Source organism: Siniperca chuatsi, linkage group LG10 (genome assembly GCF_020085105.1).
Source record: "Siniperca chuatsi isolate FFG_IHB_CAS linkage group LG10, ASM2008510v1, whole genome shotgun sequence".
NCBI lineage: Eukaryota > Metazoa > Chordata > Actinopteri > Centrarchiformes > Sinipercidae > Siniperca > Siniperca chuatsi.
This window is the reverse complement of record NC_058051.1, coordinates 16,309,184-16,327,972: the sequence shown is the minus strand read 5'-3', so window position 1 is coordinate 16,327,972 and position 18,789 is coordinate 16,309,184. Positions and strand designations below refer to the sequence as shown.

The 18,789-nt window shown below is 43.1% G+C and overlaps 1 protein-coding gene across 1 annotated transcript in view; it reads right to left on the bottom strand.

Moving 5' to 3' along the window:
- znf385a (zinc finger protein 385A) overlaps positions 1-18,789 on the bottom strand; it is a 45,219-nt gene that overhangs the window by 15,001 nt on the left and 11,429 nt on the right. The window contains 3 exon segments of the mRNA XM_044211393.1: positions 220-394; positions 5,426-5,536; positions 11,605-11,756. Coding sequence (XP_044067328.1) covers positions 220-394; positions 5,426-5,536; positions 11,605-11,756 — 438 coding nt within the window.

The window sequence follows — 18,789 nt, the reverse complement described above, 5'->3', positions numbered from 1 at the left end:
CAGGCAGATTCCTTCCTGAGGGCAGGGCTTATGTAACTCAGAGTAGTTTAAATTTCCAGTTCCCGCCCAATTTTTTCACAATTGAGAATGACTTCGGATGGGAGCCAAACGTCTTGATTCTGAAAACAGTGTCCAGATGACTACGACTGAAACCTTTTCTACGATAGAACACTCCTGGACGAATGAGGGACTACACCGTCTTATTTTCTGCTCTCTCACCCGCTTTGCTGGGCTCACTGTCTGGGGCAGTAGCAGTGGCTCCGGGCGGAGATGGGGAGGAGGTGGGGGGAACAGTATGATTCTTGTCCCCCTCCTGAGGACGACTCTTAGAGGTCTCGATGCCTTTGATTCTCCTGGCATGGCGGTTTCCTTTGTAATGGGCTTCTGCCTGGCTCTATAGGAAAACACAGAGAAAAAAAACATGCCAACATGTGAATAAAACATTGCAGGCTAGATTAGACTTACTGTGACACCCATCATCGTTATTCAATATACTCTGGGGGCTGGAGCCACAGACAGCAGGCAGGTTTACAGTGGATAGATGGATTACAAGCATGGGAACAAAAAGATGCAATGATGCAGTGATGGATGCGTTCAAGACATAGATCTGTCTGTCCCCCTTTTCCCTTAGTCATCTTATTGTCAGGTTTTCAAATTAACAATAATTGATCATGCAGTATATTCAGACTAACCGTATCTGTTTTGGCATTATCTGTTTGTTTATATTGGACATAACTGCTCAGCTCAAAGTTTTGACATACATCCTCTGCAGTCTAAACCTCCACATACACCCTGACAGTACTTGGCTCCAGCTTTCATTACTAGAGCCATGCTGACAGACATGCCAAGGGGAGTTGAACTTGCAGTCAGTGGGATGCCACACTATCTGCCTGGAGGGCCCATAAGTTATATCTTCCCTTGTACAACACACACATTATTATAGTAGACATTATCAATCAGAGGCTGGCATACTTGGGTTCCTACAACACTCTCATCGCCTTCAGCTGCTCACTTGTACAATCACAGATTTAATTGCTTGCCTGTGGAGTGGTCAGAATCTAAATGTACATGCTACCAGGCAGCAAAGCCCCTGTAATGTCTCATGAAAAGATAAAACGGGGAAGCGGACTCTGAGTCTGGAGGTTTTCAGGGATTGAAGATCATCCTGAATTCCAGGAAAGAAAAATGGTGCAGAGATCAATTACAGAAGCTAGTGTGGCTAATCTCCCAATGAAAGACTTACTACTAGCTAATGTGTTTGTTCAGAGAGTAAACAACAGAGGTGAGTCAGGAGACTACCAGGACATCAGGGGAGTCTGTCTCTAGTCTGTGTATGTTTATCTGTCTGAACAGAGGTATGTGAGTCGGGGACAACATGGCAGATGAGATGTAGGATTGCTATACTGAGCTGTCGCCAGCAGTCTAGCTTCACAGTATGGTGACTGTGAAACAAAAACACACACATATACACAGACATGCACATAGGTTGGCACGGGGCATTAATGTAACCCTATTTGCCATCTGTTCGCTCGTTCTTTATGTCACCTCTATCATGGTTTAAGTGTCCCTCAATTAAAAACACAAACAGGCCCCTTGCTGATACAGACACATTATGTCAGTCCTGCACTTGAGTCGGATAGCTCCCTGCTATCTCAACAAGTATGTCAACTGAACAGATGTGCCATGCCATGTGCTGCGCTGGCCAAATAATGTTTGCATCAAGGGGCCAATGATGAAGATGATTATTAAGTGCCTGGATTAAAGTTAGTTGCCAGGGAGAGACATGGTCTTGAAGAGCAGCTGACAGCTGCCATAGGTGCTGAAAGGCTTGGAGAATTTGACTGACACTTAGGACATTACACTGACCACAGGCTTAGAAGTGGGAATAGACTGGCTTGGCAAAGGAGGCAGGGGGCGATGAGTAATATTTGTGAGCCCAGTTGCGTATGTTTACTGTATGTGTGTGTCTGGTGGCATCCAGGATGTGAGCTGGCACAGTGGCTGCAGTGATTTAGAAGATCACGTGTTTCTTGTAAATCATGATGACAAACTGCGCTCTAGATATAGCAGACCCTCTGTAACTGTACCCTGTCAAAGGAGTCTTTAGAAACTGCTTTAGCAAAACCTGCAGCTCAAGGTGGAGAGAGCTGTGGGTACAAAAGGGGTGACTCTCTTAACCTCTCCCACCAAACCAAGGGGATCAACTGCCAAGCAGCTGAGGATTATTGTGAGTTCCTGGCTGGAGAGAAGGGAAAGAGAATGAAGGGAAGATGAAGAAGAAACTGTGCCTTGCCAGGGAACTACAAGACAAGGAAGAGGATGAAAAGAGCTGGTGTGAGAATGGGAATAATATAAAAGAGACAAAAATCTCAGAGCGGAAAAGCTGCACCACATCAGCCTGCGATGCCTGTGTTTCATTATGCAGAGGGTTCAAACTGAACAAGTGCTTTCCAGCATGACTATCATTCTGAGGGGAAAGCTGTGATGTTACAGCATAGCTACAGCTGCACCTCCAGATGAGACAAAGAGAAAGAAAAAAGGAGAGGAAGTTACAAGTAAGAGAAAAAAACAGATAGACTGGGACAATAAACAAGCAGGAAACAGAGTGGGGGAAGTGGTGGTGGGGGGGTGAAAAAACTAGGGGGAGACCAGTGAAATAGAGAGGAAGAGAATAAGGGATATATCAGCCTAGTCTTGCTGCAGCAGCTGTGACGTTGGTCAATGCAGCGCAACAGAGCCTGTGATGTCACTAATGCAGCACACCACCAAGGTTATTCTGCATAAACCACAGTTTAACACCTCACACCACCACACGACGCAGGGACAGTGGGGCACAAACCCTCCCCCCATCCTTTCCTCCTCTCATATTCTTCCCCTCCAAGTCTCCTCTCTCCCACTTTCCCAAGATGCACTGGGGCTGTCAGAGCCAGACACTAATCCATGCCCTTGACGAATGCATCTTATAATAAGTAGTGGCAGGCAATTTTAGGCATTTCCATGCTGTAATGCAGCATGAGAGAGAGAGACAGATAGAAAGAGGGGAAGAAGGTTGCTGAGAGAGAGACAGGCAGAGAAAGAGAACGAGAGAGGCACAGAGAGAAAGATCAAATGGGATGAATGAATGATGGCAAAATGATGCGTGAAATGAGTGGAGCACGGGGTGGGAGCAGGAAGGCAGAACTGGATCCTTTGAAGACAAATACACTGATCATGACATTATATGGTAAGCCCCCATGACTGTCTTTGACCTAAGCAACCAAATCAACTCACAGATGGCAGATAAAGACGGAGAAGTGTCAACATCAAGGGCAAAATAAGCTTTTTTTCTCAAGACAGAGCACCACACTGGAAAAAATGAGGCAGGGGATGCAGCACAGGATTCTTCAAAGTGTTTCCCACTGTATTATTTTCAACCATGAAATATTCATCCTGAGTTGACATTATGTAAAAGGGAACCGTGTGGGTGGGCAGTCATTCTATGTCGTTATGGAGGGCAGTTTTTCTCTGGCAGAGCTTAGTAAAGCCTGCTTTGACATTGCTGATAAACTGCAGTGGGTGCTTTTTTTTCTTGTGTACACTGGAAGTGAAAGTGACAATGACAGCAGAGTGTGTATGTGTATGTCTTTTATCTGTCAGGAGTCAGGACATAAGCCAGGGCTGCTCTAGGAGTCATCCATTGTTACCTCTCACACATCCACAAATAAACACAACATAAGCTTCAGTGGGATGCTCATGAAACCTAAACCGATGCGTTCACATTTATTGTTCGTACTTTATCTTAGATAGTTTTGGAAAATCTTACCTGTTTATGCATCTTACAGTAAATGGATTTTAACTAAACTATTTTATTGCATGTTAACTGATTGTTTTGTATTCTCTTTTTCTCATAGTTTGTGACATCTGAGTGATATCTTAGTCTGTTTATGTTAATGTTTTATGCTGCCCTCTTGGCCAGGTCTCTCTTAAAAAAAGAGATCTTAACAAGAATTTTACATGGTTAAATAAAGGAAACTGAAAATGAAATTAAGCCTGTCTTATCTCGAGTTACTTGACCAATGATTCATAGTGTTAATGGCACTGTGAGGAGGAGGAGGGATTGAATAAAATAGAAGATAATTTATCCCTCCACTCTGCACATGATTTCCAATCAGAAATGATTTGCCTTGCATGACAACACACAGTACTGTGTTTGTTTTGGTTATATTTTAGTCTAGATATCAAGGTAAAAACAATAGATTCTGGACACATTAGGTGCTTCTCTTGTGACTTTGCTCCATGTCTTTTCCTTTTAACTGTCATTATTAAAACAGCATTTTAACCATTAAGTTAAATATTTAAATTCTTGAAATTCTTCACAGATTTACTGTAAATTCTAACCTTTTCCAACAGGACATGTCTTTACTAAAGAAGCCTCTATTTGATCACTAGCTTGGGGCTCAGAGTATTTCATCATATAAACATCTCTAACAGTTTCCTGTGCCTATGAAGATATACAGCAGAAAACTCTGCAAAGAGTAGGCTCAAGATTACAGCCCTGCCACTCCCTGACCACATGGAAACCATGATTGTAGACCTGAAGAGTATATATAGCACTGGTCCACTCCTTAATGTTATGCATTGTGGATGGATGTACGCCCTGGCCGTGCATCAGTCTGCACCACTGAATAGGGAGAATCACAGCCAAATTATACACTGCACACATGACATTTGGTGCTGATGTTGTCATGTGTCTATCCTATTCGTCTACAGTTAGAAGAATAGACTGAGAATGGGTTAGCACCACTACACATAAAATACTTCCATATGATTTTTATTTTTGTTAATTTGTCATCAGTCATTTATGCAAGTTGCCCATGGGTATAACATGCCATTAAACTCCCATTATGAGTTTAGATTAGATTTACTACACCATATGGACAAACAGATTAAAATTAATTGATAGAATTATGCAAAAGCATGAAAAAACTTGTTGTTAATTCTAAAGAGATTTTTACTTCATGACATCCTAATCTTAATCTTAATCAAGCTATGTCGGTGTTGATGGGCAAGAGAAAACCTCTTTGAAATCACAGTCAAAAATCCAGTTCTCTCTCGGCCTCTGCAGCAGCTCTTGAGACTTTGTGATTGTTGCTTCTGCTAACTCTACACTGTAACTGAAACAAATTAAATTCCAATGGGGTCGCAACTGCCAAAACATAGCCCAAACAAATGTACCACATCCACTGTGTCAATACCCGCTCTCTGGAGAGCAAACAGGCTATAAACCCTCCAAGACATTCCTGAAGAAAATGTGTATGAGGTGAAAGGTGAATGTGCATAAACAGCAAGATACAGCATATTTATTGCCACGTGGGAAATCGAGACATCATGAGAGATGGAGGGAGAGCAATACTGTGTGTGTGTTGTTTTTTTTATGTTCCTATACCTCTGAGTTGAAGCGGATCTGGCAGACGTTACATGAGATGACTGGCCGCTTGGTCTTGATCAGTGGAACTCCAAAGGTATGGTTGATCACGGCCTTCTGCACCGGGTCCATCTGACAGAGAACATGACAGGGGAAGAGACAGAGAGAGAACAGTAGAAATCTGTGAACTATAACTCATACTCAGTTACTACTACTACCCTTCTGTGCTCCAGACGTCCCAGTGCTACAAGTCGACAGGCCAGTCCATCATAATGATGTAAGGGGTGAATAAGCTATGCCCTCTACCACAGATGGTAGAGGCCTGTTGAGTAGAGAGGCCCACAGTTTTTCTGCCCAAAAGACTAAACCTAAAAGTCCAAATGACCACATGCAGGGGTGGATAAAGTACACAGACAAGAGTTTTTACAGTGTCTATCCAGTGTTTACTGTATGTCTGTGTTGATGTTCAGCAAACAGTGGTCAACAGTGTTGACAGCATGTTGCTACAACTGAGACACATGTTGCATCCTACCCAAGCTCAGGCTTCTGATCCTGACCAGGTTGTAGCTTCATACTGTCCCTGTGCTAATTGTTTCAGCTGGGACGTCCATCATCTATGTGGTGTTAAGCACCTCATAAAAATTTAACTGGCTCGCTTTAGCCACTCTCCAACATATCATAGCTAAGCCGACCACTTAAACTCTGTCCCAGACACAAAAGACCCTGCCTGTAGTGATCTAAAAGGGCTCTGTTCCAATATTCCTATTTATCTGTGTTTGAAGCTGAATTCATCTAGTGATCATTGTTAATTGACCTTAGCATTAGTCTGGAGTTCATGGCTGGTGTGGATTTCCACCAAAGACAATTGTCTGGCACTATGTCTACAGCTAAAGCCGGCAAAATTTATAAGATGATGTGGCACTGTGCGGGTACGCAAATGAGAAGATACAATGAGGAATGAGGTTTGAAGAACAAAATGGATATGATGCTGTGTGTTTTGAATTCATAAGGCAGTGAGAGAATGTTCCAGAGAGTCCTCCAAGTCTGATGCAAGCCTGTTGGTTTGGAGAGCCCGACAGACTCTAAATGACTCAATTTGGCTCATCAATACGTTTAATTTGGCTAATCACCAAGCTTTCCCTTAAGCTATTTTGCACCCAGAGCCATAGTCGCATCTAATGCACGAATGGCTCAAGACCTTGGCCTGAGGAGTGACAGAGAGAAAAGAGTGGCTAAAATTAATATTCTCATAACTCAAGCACAAACAAGTTGAATTTCTGCACAGCGCTTGTTACTTGGCAACTCCAAAGAAACAGGGTAAACAGGGGAAAAAAAAGAAATAGGGAGGAGGCCCGAGACTTTTAGCTGGGTGACAGGACAATACAGAAATACACCATCTGGAAGAGCAAGTGAGTGAGAGTGGGAGAGGAAGATGAATTGGGACAGAAAGGGGGGGAAGAAATGGGAAAACGCGCAGAAAGAGAAAGAGAGAGAGAGAGAGAGAGAGAGAGAGACCCAGGCCAGACTTCCTCACATTGCACATTCTTATCTCATTTGGCTCTTTCCCTTACTCCACGTTCCATGACTCCCTCTATTTCTCTCCCCAGAAACAGCACAAAGTAGGCTTTACTGCTGCTGTTGCTGTGAATTCAGATGATAGAAGGGGGAGGGGCAGATTTTGAGCAATGACGTCGGAGGATGATAAATATCTGTGCAACTGCATGAATAGCAAAGCAGTGACTATGACTATTAGCCTGCTGAAGACAACAAAACAACCAACTCAGCTTTTTTATCAAATCTTTCAAACTCTTGCCCATTGTAACCCCAACTCCCACATTACAAGCAAACATAACTGAAGAGTTGTGTTAAATCCTGTATGTAGCTGTCCAAGCTGTGACCTATCATCACCCTCTGTGGCAAGTTTATAAGAAGCTGAACAGGCTTGGTGGAGTAACTGTACACATGAATCATGGGCTTCTCTCCAGCCAGCCAGTCAGTGCTGTACTCGGGGTGTGGGTCAGCTATGATCAATCCAGTTGATTCAGCTGTTAAAAACACCGTCCAGCTGCCAACAAGCCTTTTTGGACGGCAGTTCACATGGCCTCTTACCCAAATGGCCTCTTAAATGTGTCCTTGTGAAATAGGAGCAGAGCGTTGTGATGTAACTGAAGAGGGATTTTCCAAAACTCACTCAGTCACTTAGAATAATTTTGATAAAATCAACTGGCTGCATTTCCTGCACAAATAGTATTTATTTTTTATATTATTAAATCCATTTAATCTATAAAATCTAATCAGTAAATAATATATATCATCATCTTGATTAATAAAAGTAAACTGAGTGAGTTTTGGAAACTTTCTTGTCAGTTCGAGTATGGAGCTGTTTGAATGTGGTAAACTACACAGACCACTAACTTTAGCATCACTCAGCGGTCATGTCAGCATGCTCCACAGGGCCTTAAGACCCAAACACCTTAATGCTTTTTGTTAACACAGAGCTTCTTCTGTGGAGAAACAAGCCCAAAGAGCAACCAAGCATCTCCCTGCACAACGGCATGCACCTAAACTCATCAACATCCTCTTTTGTGGTCTTTGTTTTTCTTTACCTCTCACTACTCCCCACTCTTTCATTCTTTCTTTGTTTCTGTCCTCTTCTTCTATTGTGTTTGATCAAATCCCTGCAACAAAATGTTTGGAAGGGTTGAATTCCAGCAACAAGGAATGCACTCCTCTGTGACTCTCGGTGGGACCACTCTGGCAGTCACAGTAAAGTCTGCACTGTGCTGAAAAAAACAGCCTTTGAAGCTTTAAGTTCTACAGTACTTTCGAGTTGTGCCCAGATTAAAACACGGTTGGGTAAAAAACAGAAAAACTGCGAAAAGCTCCAAGCATTTAGGTACTCACCTTCCTCTCCTCTGTGTCTGCAGAAGCTTGGAGCTGCATTGGTCCTCCTGTGTGTGTGCTGCTGGCCGAGGTGTGTGTTTGGGTTTCAGCATGTGCGAGACTGAGAGTATGTGGTGCACCTTCCTCACTCATTCAGCTTCCTAATTGCTTGTCAATGCTGAATACAAACTAACTCACTAGAAGAAATAGGGCCTGTGCCTAGTGATGCATTACCAGTAAAGATTTCTTTGTTTTTCCTCTATTGGCACACTCTCTGCTTCTCTTTGAAAGAAGTCAGTGTCTGCTGTAAGGATTTTCTCAAATCTCTCCCTTACTTTTTTTCAATGACACATCACCTTACAAGTATCTGTCCCTTTTGTTCAGCCTCCCTGTCCTCTCCTCTCAGCTGCTTTCTCTCTCTCTGCATTACGCTTCCCTGTAGTGCATTTCCCTCACTCTGCTTTCCAGTTTTCTCCTCCCCTTCTCGCTCTCTCTTTCTCTCTCTCTCGCTCTCTCTCTCTCTCTCCACCTTCTCCATGCATACTTGATCTGTCCAGATGCAGCCAGGATTGTGTGTTCCACTCTCCTCCTGCTCGACAACCCCTTCCCCAAGTTAACACCATCTATCAAATGTCATCATCAGCCACTGGAGCTTTTGCCCAACCCACCAATCCCCAACCAAACCACACATGAATACACACTCCCACACAGTACTCTTTCTCTCTGGTTTCTTGCTAACAGTTGTTTAAGCCAGACATCAGTACACATAAGATCTGATAAAGCCTCATGAGGAAATGGACATACTCTAAATGGTTACTATTTTGATTGGTCAGCTTCAGTCTGAAACCTGTATAGGCAACAGGTATGATGAAACGTCAGTCAATTAGTCTGGGGAAGATTAGTGCTGGGATAAAAATGTTGTGAAGGAGGACCCATGCTGTTTGAAAGTTGTTCAGGAAGAGAGTGGGAAAAAGAGATGAAAGGAGGACAGACAGCAGGTGAGATTCAACAAGTATACAAGCGGCTTTGCATGATTAGACACCTTCATCGAAAATTCCTGACTTTGCAGCCTGAGCAAGTCCACAACAGGGCAGGCAGCTCGGCTCAGAGGTGTGTGAGCGTGCGTCTATATCAGGACCAGCTGCTGCAGATAAATAATTCAGCCTCATCACTGTCTAGTGGCACATTGGGCGAGACAGGCAGGTACAGGACAAATCACATTATAGAACCATTAAAGCTGTATATGGCTTTAGGAGAGGCCATTCCTCTACTATGGGGTTAATAACCCTCAATGTGAACCTCATTAAGACTGTACAAACTCATCACAGATCACTTATTAAGAAAGAGCGATAGAATAACTAGCTGCCAGCTTAGTGCAGGGACATTTTTCATTGTTATTGCTGCTATAATGCTGTGTCTTCATTGAAGTATTGTGCATATCCATATTTATCACAGTGTGTTAGTGCAGACAGACGAAAGGAGGCATCTAAGATACTGGGAATGGTACCTTAAATGTGAAATAATCCTAGTTCACCCTCCATTCATACAATTATATGAAAGAGATTAGACCAGAGCAGACTCATTGTAAGATTGTTTAAACATTCCTCTGCCTAAAAGCCCAACAAGCCATACAATATAGGTACTGATGTAAACAGAGCTGCCAACACTTAATCTATTACTCTAGGTCTTCCTGTATAAATTTACTCAACTATACATCACTGAATTAAACATAAAAACATCTCTGGGAAAGCTGAGGGCCATGTCTTCCTCTGTAAGAAAACATCAAGACAGAGCCTTCATTAGCAGCAGCCAAAGTTGTATCTTTTATTTTTGCATTTTTACGGCTCGAAAATGCATTCTAAAGCTATACTACACATGCCACAGATAAAACAACTGAGACTGTGCACTATACTGTACCTCAGGCATCACATGCTCTTCCCCAAGACCTTTCAATATCAATTGTACTATGAGGGTGAGTGTCATTTCTCCATTGTTATTATTGTAGTGCAGTAAAAGCATTGTACTGTCCATGTATATGTGCCAGTATGCAGTGGAGCTATAAGGTCAGAAGCCTCTCCTATGGCCCCATCTCCTGGCCACAGGGCAGCTAAACACCACTCGGGGCAGGCTCGCAGTCATCAGCAGAAACAGCTATTAACATTCACAGCATCCCTGTGGACCTTCAGATGTTAACGTTCTGAAGAGGAGGATGGGGAGCAGTGGGATATTACAGAATGAGGGAGGGAGAGATACAGAGGGAGTGTTCCAGAGGCAGCGAGACAGAATGAAGAAAGAGCAAGCAAGAATGATTTCAAGGCTGTGCTAGCAGACGCAAGAGTGGAAACTGAGTGCCTGCATCATTTCAGTATCTCTATTAATCCATGTCTGCTGGGTGCAGTGCAGTTTTAACATCAGTGAGAATGCTTTCACTTATGTCATGGCCCATGGAGGGCTATTAAAATTACTGTATCGTTAAAATGTGTTTAACAGTGCCTGTACTCATGTTACTATCCCTGCAGTACCATACGTGGTCAAAGCACATGCCAGATATTTCCTGTTAGTGACAGGAGATTGCTACGTCGTCCCTTTGCAAACGGCAGCCAAATACACCAGGCTGACACATGCAGAGAATAACTCTGTTGCAGACATTGTCCAATTATAGCATTGCTCCACATACAGTACATACAAAGTTCACTGATTTTACATATTGCTGACAAGAAATGTGTTGACATTCCCTAATGGCGTCTGGAGAAGCAGGCGGCACATTATGCTGAGTTGGTGAAATGCTAAATGTCTCTACGGTCTAATCTAAATGATAAGATGTTAGTCAGAGCCTGGGGAAACAGGAAGATCCCTCTCCGTTAAAATAAATACCACATCAAACAAACTGTGGTGTTTGAAGTGCACAGCTATAAAGATAGCCTTAGAACTCCCCTTTATTTCTGTACTTTGAATTAAGGAATGGGACAGAGTGTGTGTACATGAAATAATACATTCTTAGGAATACCCTGCTTCCCTTATACTAAGGCCAGTCAAACACAACATCCATTCTTGATGTGGGTACAGCAGCACCTCAACAATTTAAAGACACACTTTAAAGCTAGTTAAAGCATTAGGAAAATTCATGTTACACATGGCAGTAATAACATTAACATTGCATGTGAAAGCATTATAGAGGTAAATAGAAAGACGTCACCAAGTTTCCCAAATTTTGTGGAGGAACAGGTCCCTCTTTTGTGTTTTCCTTACTGCACTGAGTGGGTTAAAAGACTGCAGTATGTGTTTGTTTGTGTCTGTGTGTCTGCATCAACTCTCACCGTGTTGAAGTTGTGGAAGAGGCTCATGCTGTGTGGAGGAGGGGGGGTCTCCATGGGGAACTGAAGGAAGGGCTTCATGTCCAGGTGGGGCTGGAGCATTGGGGGGGTCCGCAAGAAAGTCGGCACCGCCGCCCCGGCCCGGTTTATGCCTCCTACACACAGACAGAGACAAAGATAAATAAATATACATGCCATATTCTTATAACTCATATGTATAAAACTGAATTTTGAAACAGCTTCCATGTTTGATTTGACAATTAAGATAATAACAATAAATGTCTTTGGTGATATATTTGAATAAAGTATAAAATAAAAATAGAGAGACAGAAAGAAAAAACTGAATTGTGTAACTTATTACAGATTGCACGCTGTTGTTTCCTGGAACGTGCCACAGAAGTCCAAAAAGCACAATGAGCAATAATTGCACTGCAAAGCAATTATTTCTCTGCCGACAGAGCAAAGCTATGTGGAACCCCAGCGGAACATGCAATCTCTAAACTGCGAGAAAAAACAGCATTTGGATCATTCAGGACACTGTGACTGCTGTGGACAGACATTCTGGTTTTTCTGACAAGTTGACAAGACTGGAGCACCAAAGTGCAGCGGCACAGCTATGCACAAATGCTGTGATTCTGAGGATTTTGCTGGCTTTGTAGAATTCACATCACCGAAGCATTTCATTATACTAAAAAATTCACATCAAATGAACCAGGAATGCCACGGAGAAGAAAAGAATGCCATAGAGGCAGTAGGGGATTCCTCTTATCCACCTGCCTGCCAGTCTCTTCTCTTCTCTCCTCTCCTGGAAGATATCTGCAGCTTGATGATAATGAGTTTCATCTCAGCGTGTGTTGCTTTATGTCACCCTGACTCGTGCGCTAGAGTTGGATCACTTGGTTGTGTCTGATTATGAAATGAATGAATCATAGACTCTAATTCCTCTACTCGCGTCTGACACATGCTCCCTGGCTTTGACTGTATGCAACATGCTGTTTGAGTAGATTTTCACAGGGGTTGAAAAATACAGTCATTTATGAACACCACTGCAAGGGTATCCTACATACACACACACAAATATATACACACACACACACACACACACATTTGTGCACTATGTCAATGTTTAATTCTCCTATAAAAGCCTGCATGGCTGTCATAATGATACACAGCTCTCTATTCTCGTCATTGCTCCCATCTGCCTTCTCTTCCTCTCCTCCTTATCCCCCCTCGTCTCCTCTTTAACCTCTGTCAAGGATGATAGTGATGGGGCTCACACAGCAAAAGTCAGCCTCAGCAAGCTCTTAGATTAAGCCTCTTAATATCCGCAACTGGATTTCTGTGGCTTTCAAATTCCCCCGAGATTTAAAGCTCTGCTGCTCTCCTTTTTGGGATTGCTCTAAGCTACTCTCTCGCTCTGTTACTTGCTGTCCCTCGCTCTGCTTCCTACTGCTTTTCGTTTCTACCTGCCTCCACACTTTCACATGGTAATTTGTGCATTATTTGGCACCTCTGCGTTTTCATCAAGCTTTATGTCAACTGAATGTGATCAGAGAAAATAATATGGCTGCCGCACGGAGGAATATGGTGTTAGCGGAAGCAGTCTCCAAAGTTTGGATTAGAGAGAGCAGGAGAGAAAGAGAAAGAGACAGAGAGAGAGAGAGAGAGAGAGAGAGAGAGAGAGAGAGAGAGAGAGAGAGAGAGAGAGAGATTGACTGTCAGACTGAGAGAAAGTGCTGTGTCAGCTGAAGCCCAGCTGCCTTCTGTTGCGCATCTGTGGGCCTCGAGGTTGAGAGGACTGCATCATTACCTCTAGTTGGGCATGTAAGTTTTTTCCTCTGAACAAACCACAAATATACACATGCACACACGTATGAATGCACAAACCCACGCTCACACACGCAACTACTCTTACACCACGAGAAACATTTTTGTGGCCTTGTGCCTGTTGGTTTTCTAACTGGTGGATTGTACTCGTCTCATCTTCCCAGGCTGACTCAGCACTCTTAAACTCTTCACTATTGTACAAAAACATTTGTGTTAAGTTTCAGTCTAAATATTGAAATGTAATGTCTTTGTGTGTTGTTCCAAATTAGAAAGTCTAACACATTCTTTTAGTTTTGGACATACAAACATCCAGTTTCCTCAGTCAGTCTGTTAAGCTGAGCTCCTCCTAGACGCTGTTTGTTGTGATGAGAGAGGATGGGAGGTCCTGTAGCTGCTCTCTCCACCTCTACCTCGATGACTGGTGTGGCAGAGGAGGCAGCTCCTCCTCTGGGGCTGCACCACTAACAACTTGACTAATACACTGCCTCTTGACTGCATTTCTCATGACACTATACCACATATTGATACATGGCCTATGTTCGTGTCTGTGGCTCTTTGCGCAAGCATGTGTGCGCGTGTGTGTGTGTGTGTGTGTTTTGCTTGGAAGGAGCGACGCTCTGTTAGCTGAAGTTGCACAGTAGTAATGTTTGCAGCTCCCCAGTGAGTCTGCACTTGAACATGGAGACTGTTACTGGCGGTGGGTCAGCCAGCCTCTGGCAGGCAGACAAACAGAGAGATTGGCTGACCTGGGAACAGAACGTGTCTGAAATCTGAAGAAGTGAATGGATCTGAGGACCAGAAAGGAAAGAGTGGAGCGGACGTCCTTGGAGCAAAGACAGAGCTTCTCCCATCAGGGACACTGTGTGCATGTGTATGTGTGTGGAGGCATGTGTGTGTTTGTCAGTGTGCATAAATCAGAGTGTGGCTGCTTTCTTCTTCCACTGTATAATTACACCATTAATTTAAACCTCTCTTTGGGGACCTTCTCACAGTGTAAATCAAACAAATCACTGTATGGCGCACAAGTGTGCCTGTATGACCAAGTCTGTATGTGCAAGTTTTTGTGCATATATGTGTTTGTGCAGTGTGTGCATAAGTGAATGTTTGCACTGCATGTGGTCCCACCAGGCTCTACTGTGAACATTGACAAAATCTTGGATTAGAGCCAAAGCTAATTAAATGATAAGCTTTTTTTTAAAGACAACATGACACAATAAAACCACAGCGAATGTTCACACTGCATTGCTAATGTACACTACGCATACAGCTGTAACACTAGAATGGATTCATTGATTAATTGACAGGTAATTGATTGACAGCAATTTTGATAATCGATTAAAAAGCAAAATGCCTAACATTCACTTGCTCTAGCTTCTCAAAATCTCTTTAATATTACATCAAATTTAATATTTTTGGCTTGTAGACTGTTGGCTGAACAAAACAAGCAATTTGGAGACATAACCTCTGGCTTCAGGAAATTGTGATGGGCATTTTACATTATTTTCTGGATTTTACTAAGTGATTAATGATTAACTGATAAATCGAAACAATTATGGACAGAAATCATCAACAATCAATAATGAAAATAACTGTAAACTGCAGCCCTAAGTAAAGCTAAAGCTAATTACTGCATGTGGAAGTAAGCAAGGACAAAACTGTGTTTTTACTGTGTATTACCATATTCCCTCCCTCTGTTCTCCCTTCTGGCTTTTGGAGCCTAATGTGTGTGAGACAGAGTGACAGACAGGCCAGTCTGGAAGAGCTGAGAGGACTTGGATAGTGATTTGGATGTTGTTAAACCCTCTGACATGCCAGGAATCCTACCAGGCTCGCAGGAGCCATAATCAGAGCTCTTAAACGGCCTGTGGGACACCGCCAGAGGGCTTGGTGTTGCAGCCAGTGGCTTGCTTGAAACGTGTGTGTGCGTGAGCTTTGATGGTTCTATCTTTGTGAGGACCATTTTGAGTTTTGGGAATTTTTGTTTAGAATTTGATTTAGGTTTCGATTATGGTTAGAGGAAGGGTTTGGGTTATGCATTGTAATGGTCGGCATTGAGCGCCATGACAGAGAGACAGACAAAGGACAAAACTGCAGGTGGAAGCAGAGGGGAAAGAGTTAAAGATGAAAACTGGTGCAGTATAGACAGAGTGTAGGGGGGAAAAGAAGGAGGGTTAAAATTAGAGAGCAGGCAGAAGAGAGATCAAAGGCGAGAGTGACTGATTCTCCTGTTTGGAATAATTCGCCAGCCTGCGTGGCCCTGATAAATCTGCTATTGGCCACATCTCCGCCTCCACTGGGGAAATACATATATACACACATACACACAAATCAATGCCCTCCAATCCTATTTCTCCATGAGACTCATTGTAATTTCCTAACTTTATACGTGTGTGTGTTTGTGTGTGTGTGTGTGTGTTTGGGTTTGAACAAGTGGAGGAAAATAACACACAAGTAAAATGCAAATAACAGATGGAGGATCATAGCATTTTCATATGGTTACTGCCTGCATTTTGTGTTTCCTCTACCTGTTTCCCACCTCATGCAACAATCATAATTTGATGTAGTATCATGAAAACAAAAGTTCAGAAACTATTCCAAACTAAGAGACAACCACATAATCAATCAATCAAAATTAAAGTAAAAATATGATGTTTAAAGGGGTTTCGCATGATGATTTTCACATGAAAATACTGTTTTGTATACTATAAAGTATTATTCCATCAATACTATGTATGGTTATAATGCTCATGCTGGATTGTGTTCACTCCAGTGAATGTCTAACTTTAGAAACTGAAGCTGATAAAGGAAGAATCTTATGAAAATCACCATCGGGTGTTTTCCTTGTCTATGCTGCAAGACAAAAGGCTGTTTCTAGAATCTAGGCTAAGAGAATCTTTTCATGTCTTGAGATTCTCTAACAGGCTGTGTAGGTTGTGCCACACTGTGCTCAGCCTTCTTTCCCATGGGCGTTGGGTGCATTCAGGAGAGAACAATGAGAGCAGGGTAGTTGGCACCAGGCACACTGGACAGGCACAGATGTGCCAGGGTCCTTGGCAGCAGAGGCAGGGAGAAGGAGGTGGTAACAGTCAGGCTGCCAACTTGCCTTTCTGTGGAGGGCACCTGTCCTCCACATGGCCCAGAGGGGAGACATTAGGACTACATACTCAGTTTATAGCCAGTGCTGCTGCTATGTTTGATGTTGGAATATTACCTACAGAAAGGCTGATGAGATTCAATACATTTGATAATACAGGACCTGACTGGGATTAACATAATGAAATGACAACTAGGAAATATTTTTTGGCACCTCAAAGTTTTGTGCCACGCAGCAGCTTTAGTGATTATCTATGCAGCGTTCATAATTTACTTTATCAACCTAGTGTGTGCGGTGCATTGAGATTTCAGACTAACTGCTAGCTCTAAATCTTGAGAAAACCTGCCCTCGGCTTATGTATGCATTATTGAGAGAACTCTGAGGCAGTGAGATGATTTAAAGAGACCGGGGGCTGCACTGGGAGCTCCTCAATATAACCTCCAACATACTCTCCTTCATAAAACCTCTTTTCTCTCTCTCTCTCTCTCTCTCTCTCTCTCTCTCTCTCTCTCTCTCTCTCTCTCATTCTTTCTCTCCCATGCACAGAGAACACCATGACTTGTACTGTGGAAACACCACTAGCAGCTCCTCAGACCAAGTCTGACAGTTCAGAGGATGGTGGCTGTCTGCACATTGACTAACTCATGGAAGAGATACAAACTGGGGTTGCCAGGCTATTTCATAACCACTGAGGAGGAATTCTCATGACCTAAAATGACTGGCTCATTATTATTACAGTGTTTGTGGTCAGGCAAAGCTGTCAGATTTTTCTGTTATGTCCCTGCTGATCTACTGTTTCATATGGTTTGTAGTGTGTGACGAATGGCTGGCCATCTGTCTGTCTCCATTTCTCTTACCATCTCTCTCATCTCTCACTCTCATTCGCTCCTTTCCTCCCTCATGATCAGCTCAGTGTGTATTCTGTGCTGTACACAGTTGTGCCCGAGCCTACAGGAATAGCCAATTCATTTCAGCAGTGGAGGCAGCATGATAGGGTGCGGACACAGGGTACAAGAGGGAGCAAGAGAATGAAAATTTGGCCCTGTTCCATTCAGTATTCCCTTCCAGTCTCAGGCCCAGCAGGACAGTGTGCCTCCCTTTCACCTGACCACAAGCGCAATCAACAGGATCACAGGCCTAGCCAAAAGCCCCGCTCAAAGGCACAAAGAAAATAGCACTCAGGTTGGCGGATACATACACACATAACAGACAAATGCATGAATATACACACATCAAAGACACAAGTATGTGCACACACACACACACACACACACACACACACACACACACACACACACACACACACACACACACACACAGTGTTCCAAAAGATTTAATTCACTTTTTCTCTAACACACACTTACACCTCAATGTACCAAGTTTTACACATGTGGAGGATTATCCAGCCAGGCCCGTGAAAGGCAACATTGCTCTGACTCACATGTCTCTCTGCCTTTATACTTGTGTCCATCATAAAGCAGTTGACTCTATTTTAGGTTTGCCTTCACACATCCATGAACACACACTCTCTCATTCATTTAAAGCACAGGAACAGCCTGATGCCTCACCTGTCACCTCAAGATCCTGCAGCACAGTGTTTGTCTGGCGGCTCTATCCTGAGCTGCTTACCTTCCTGGATGCTCCCTTCACAGACAGCTGTGGCAGCAGCAGCCTTCCTCCAGATAGCTGCCTCAGCCTCTGTTAGGAATGAATTATTGACTCACAGCCTTTGACTCACATGCTCTTCATCAGAGAATGCAACAAGGCTCACATAGTGCTGGGAGTCACACAGTGATGCTTTCCACTTTCATGCCAAGCATGCAAAACCTCCCAAAACCTAAGCAGGTAGGACAGTAAGTGACCACAAGAGTGTGCTGTTGAGCCCCTCTGTAAACTTCAAAGCAGCCACTTCAAGTTCTTATTTTAGCGCCTGAAAAATTATTATGAAATGTAACAACCACATATTCCTATCAAACTTTATTTCTCCCATCTTTTCTAATCATGGTATGCTAATTTCAAGCTTCCTATGAAGGTTAATACATGCATACAAGGTAGGTGGATGCAGATAAAGATCTGTTTGATTTGCTGCCTGGAACTGCTGGTGTTATGCTACGCTTTAATGGGAGGATTATGCAGGGGGAAGCTGGGTAAACTGAAACTTGTTTCATTGCCTCAAATGCTAGTTGGCTTCTGTATTTGCGTTTGTTTTGCATGTAAGGTGTATGTGTGTGTGTGTGTGTCTGTCTGTCTGTCTGACTGTGTGCGTG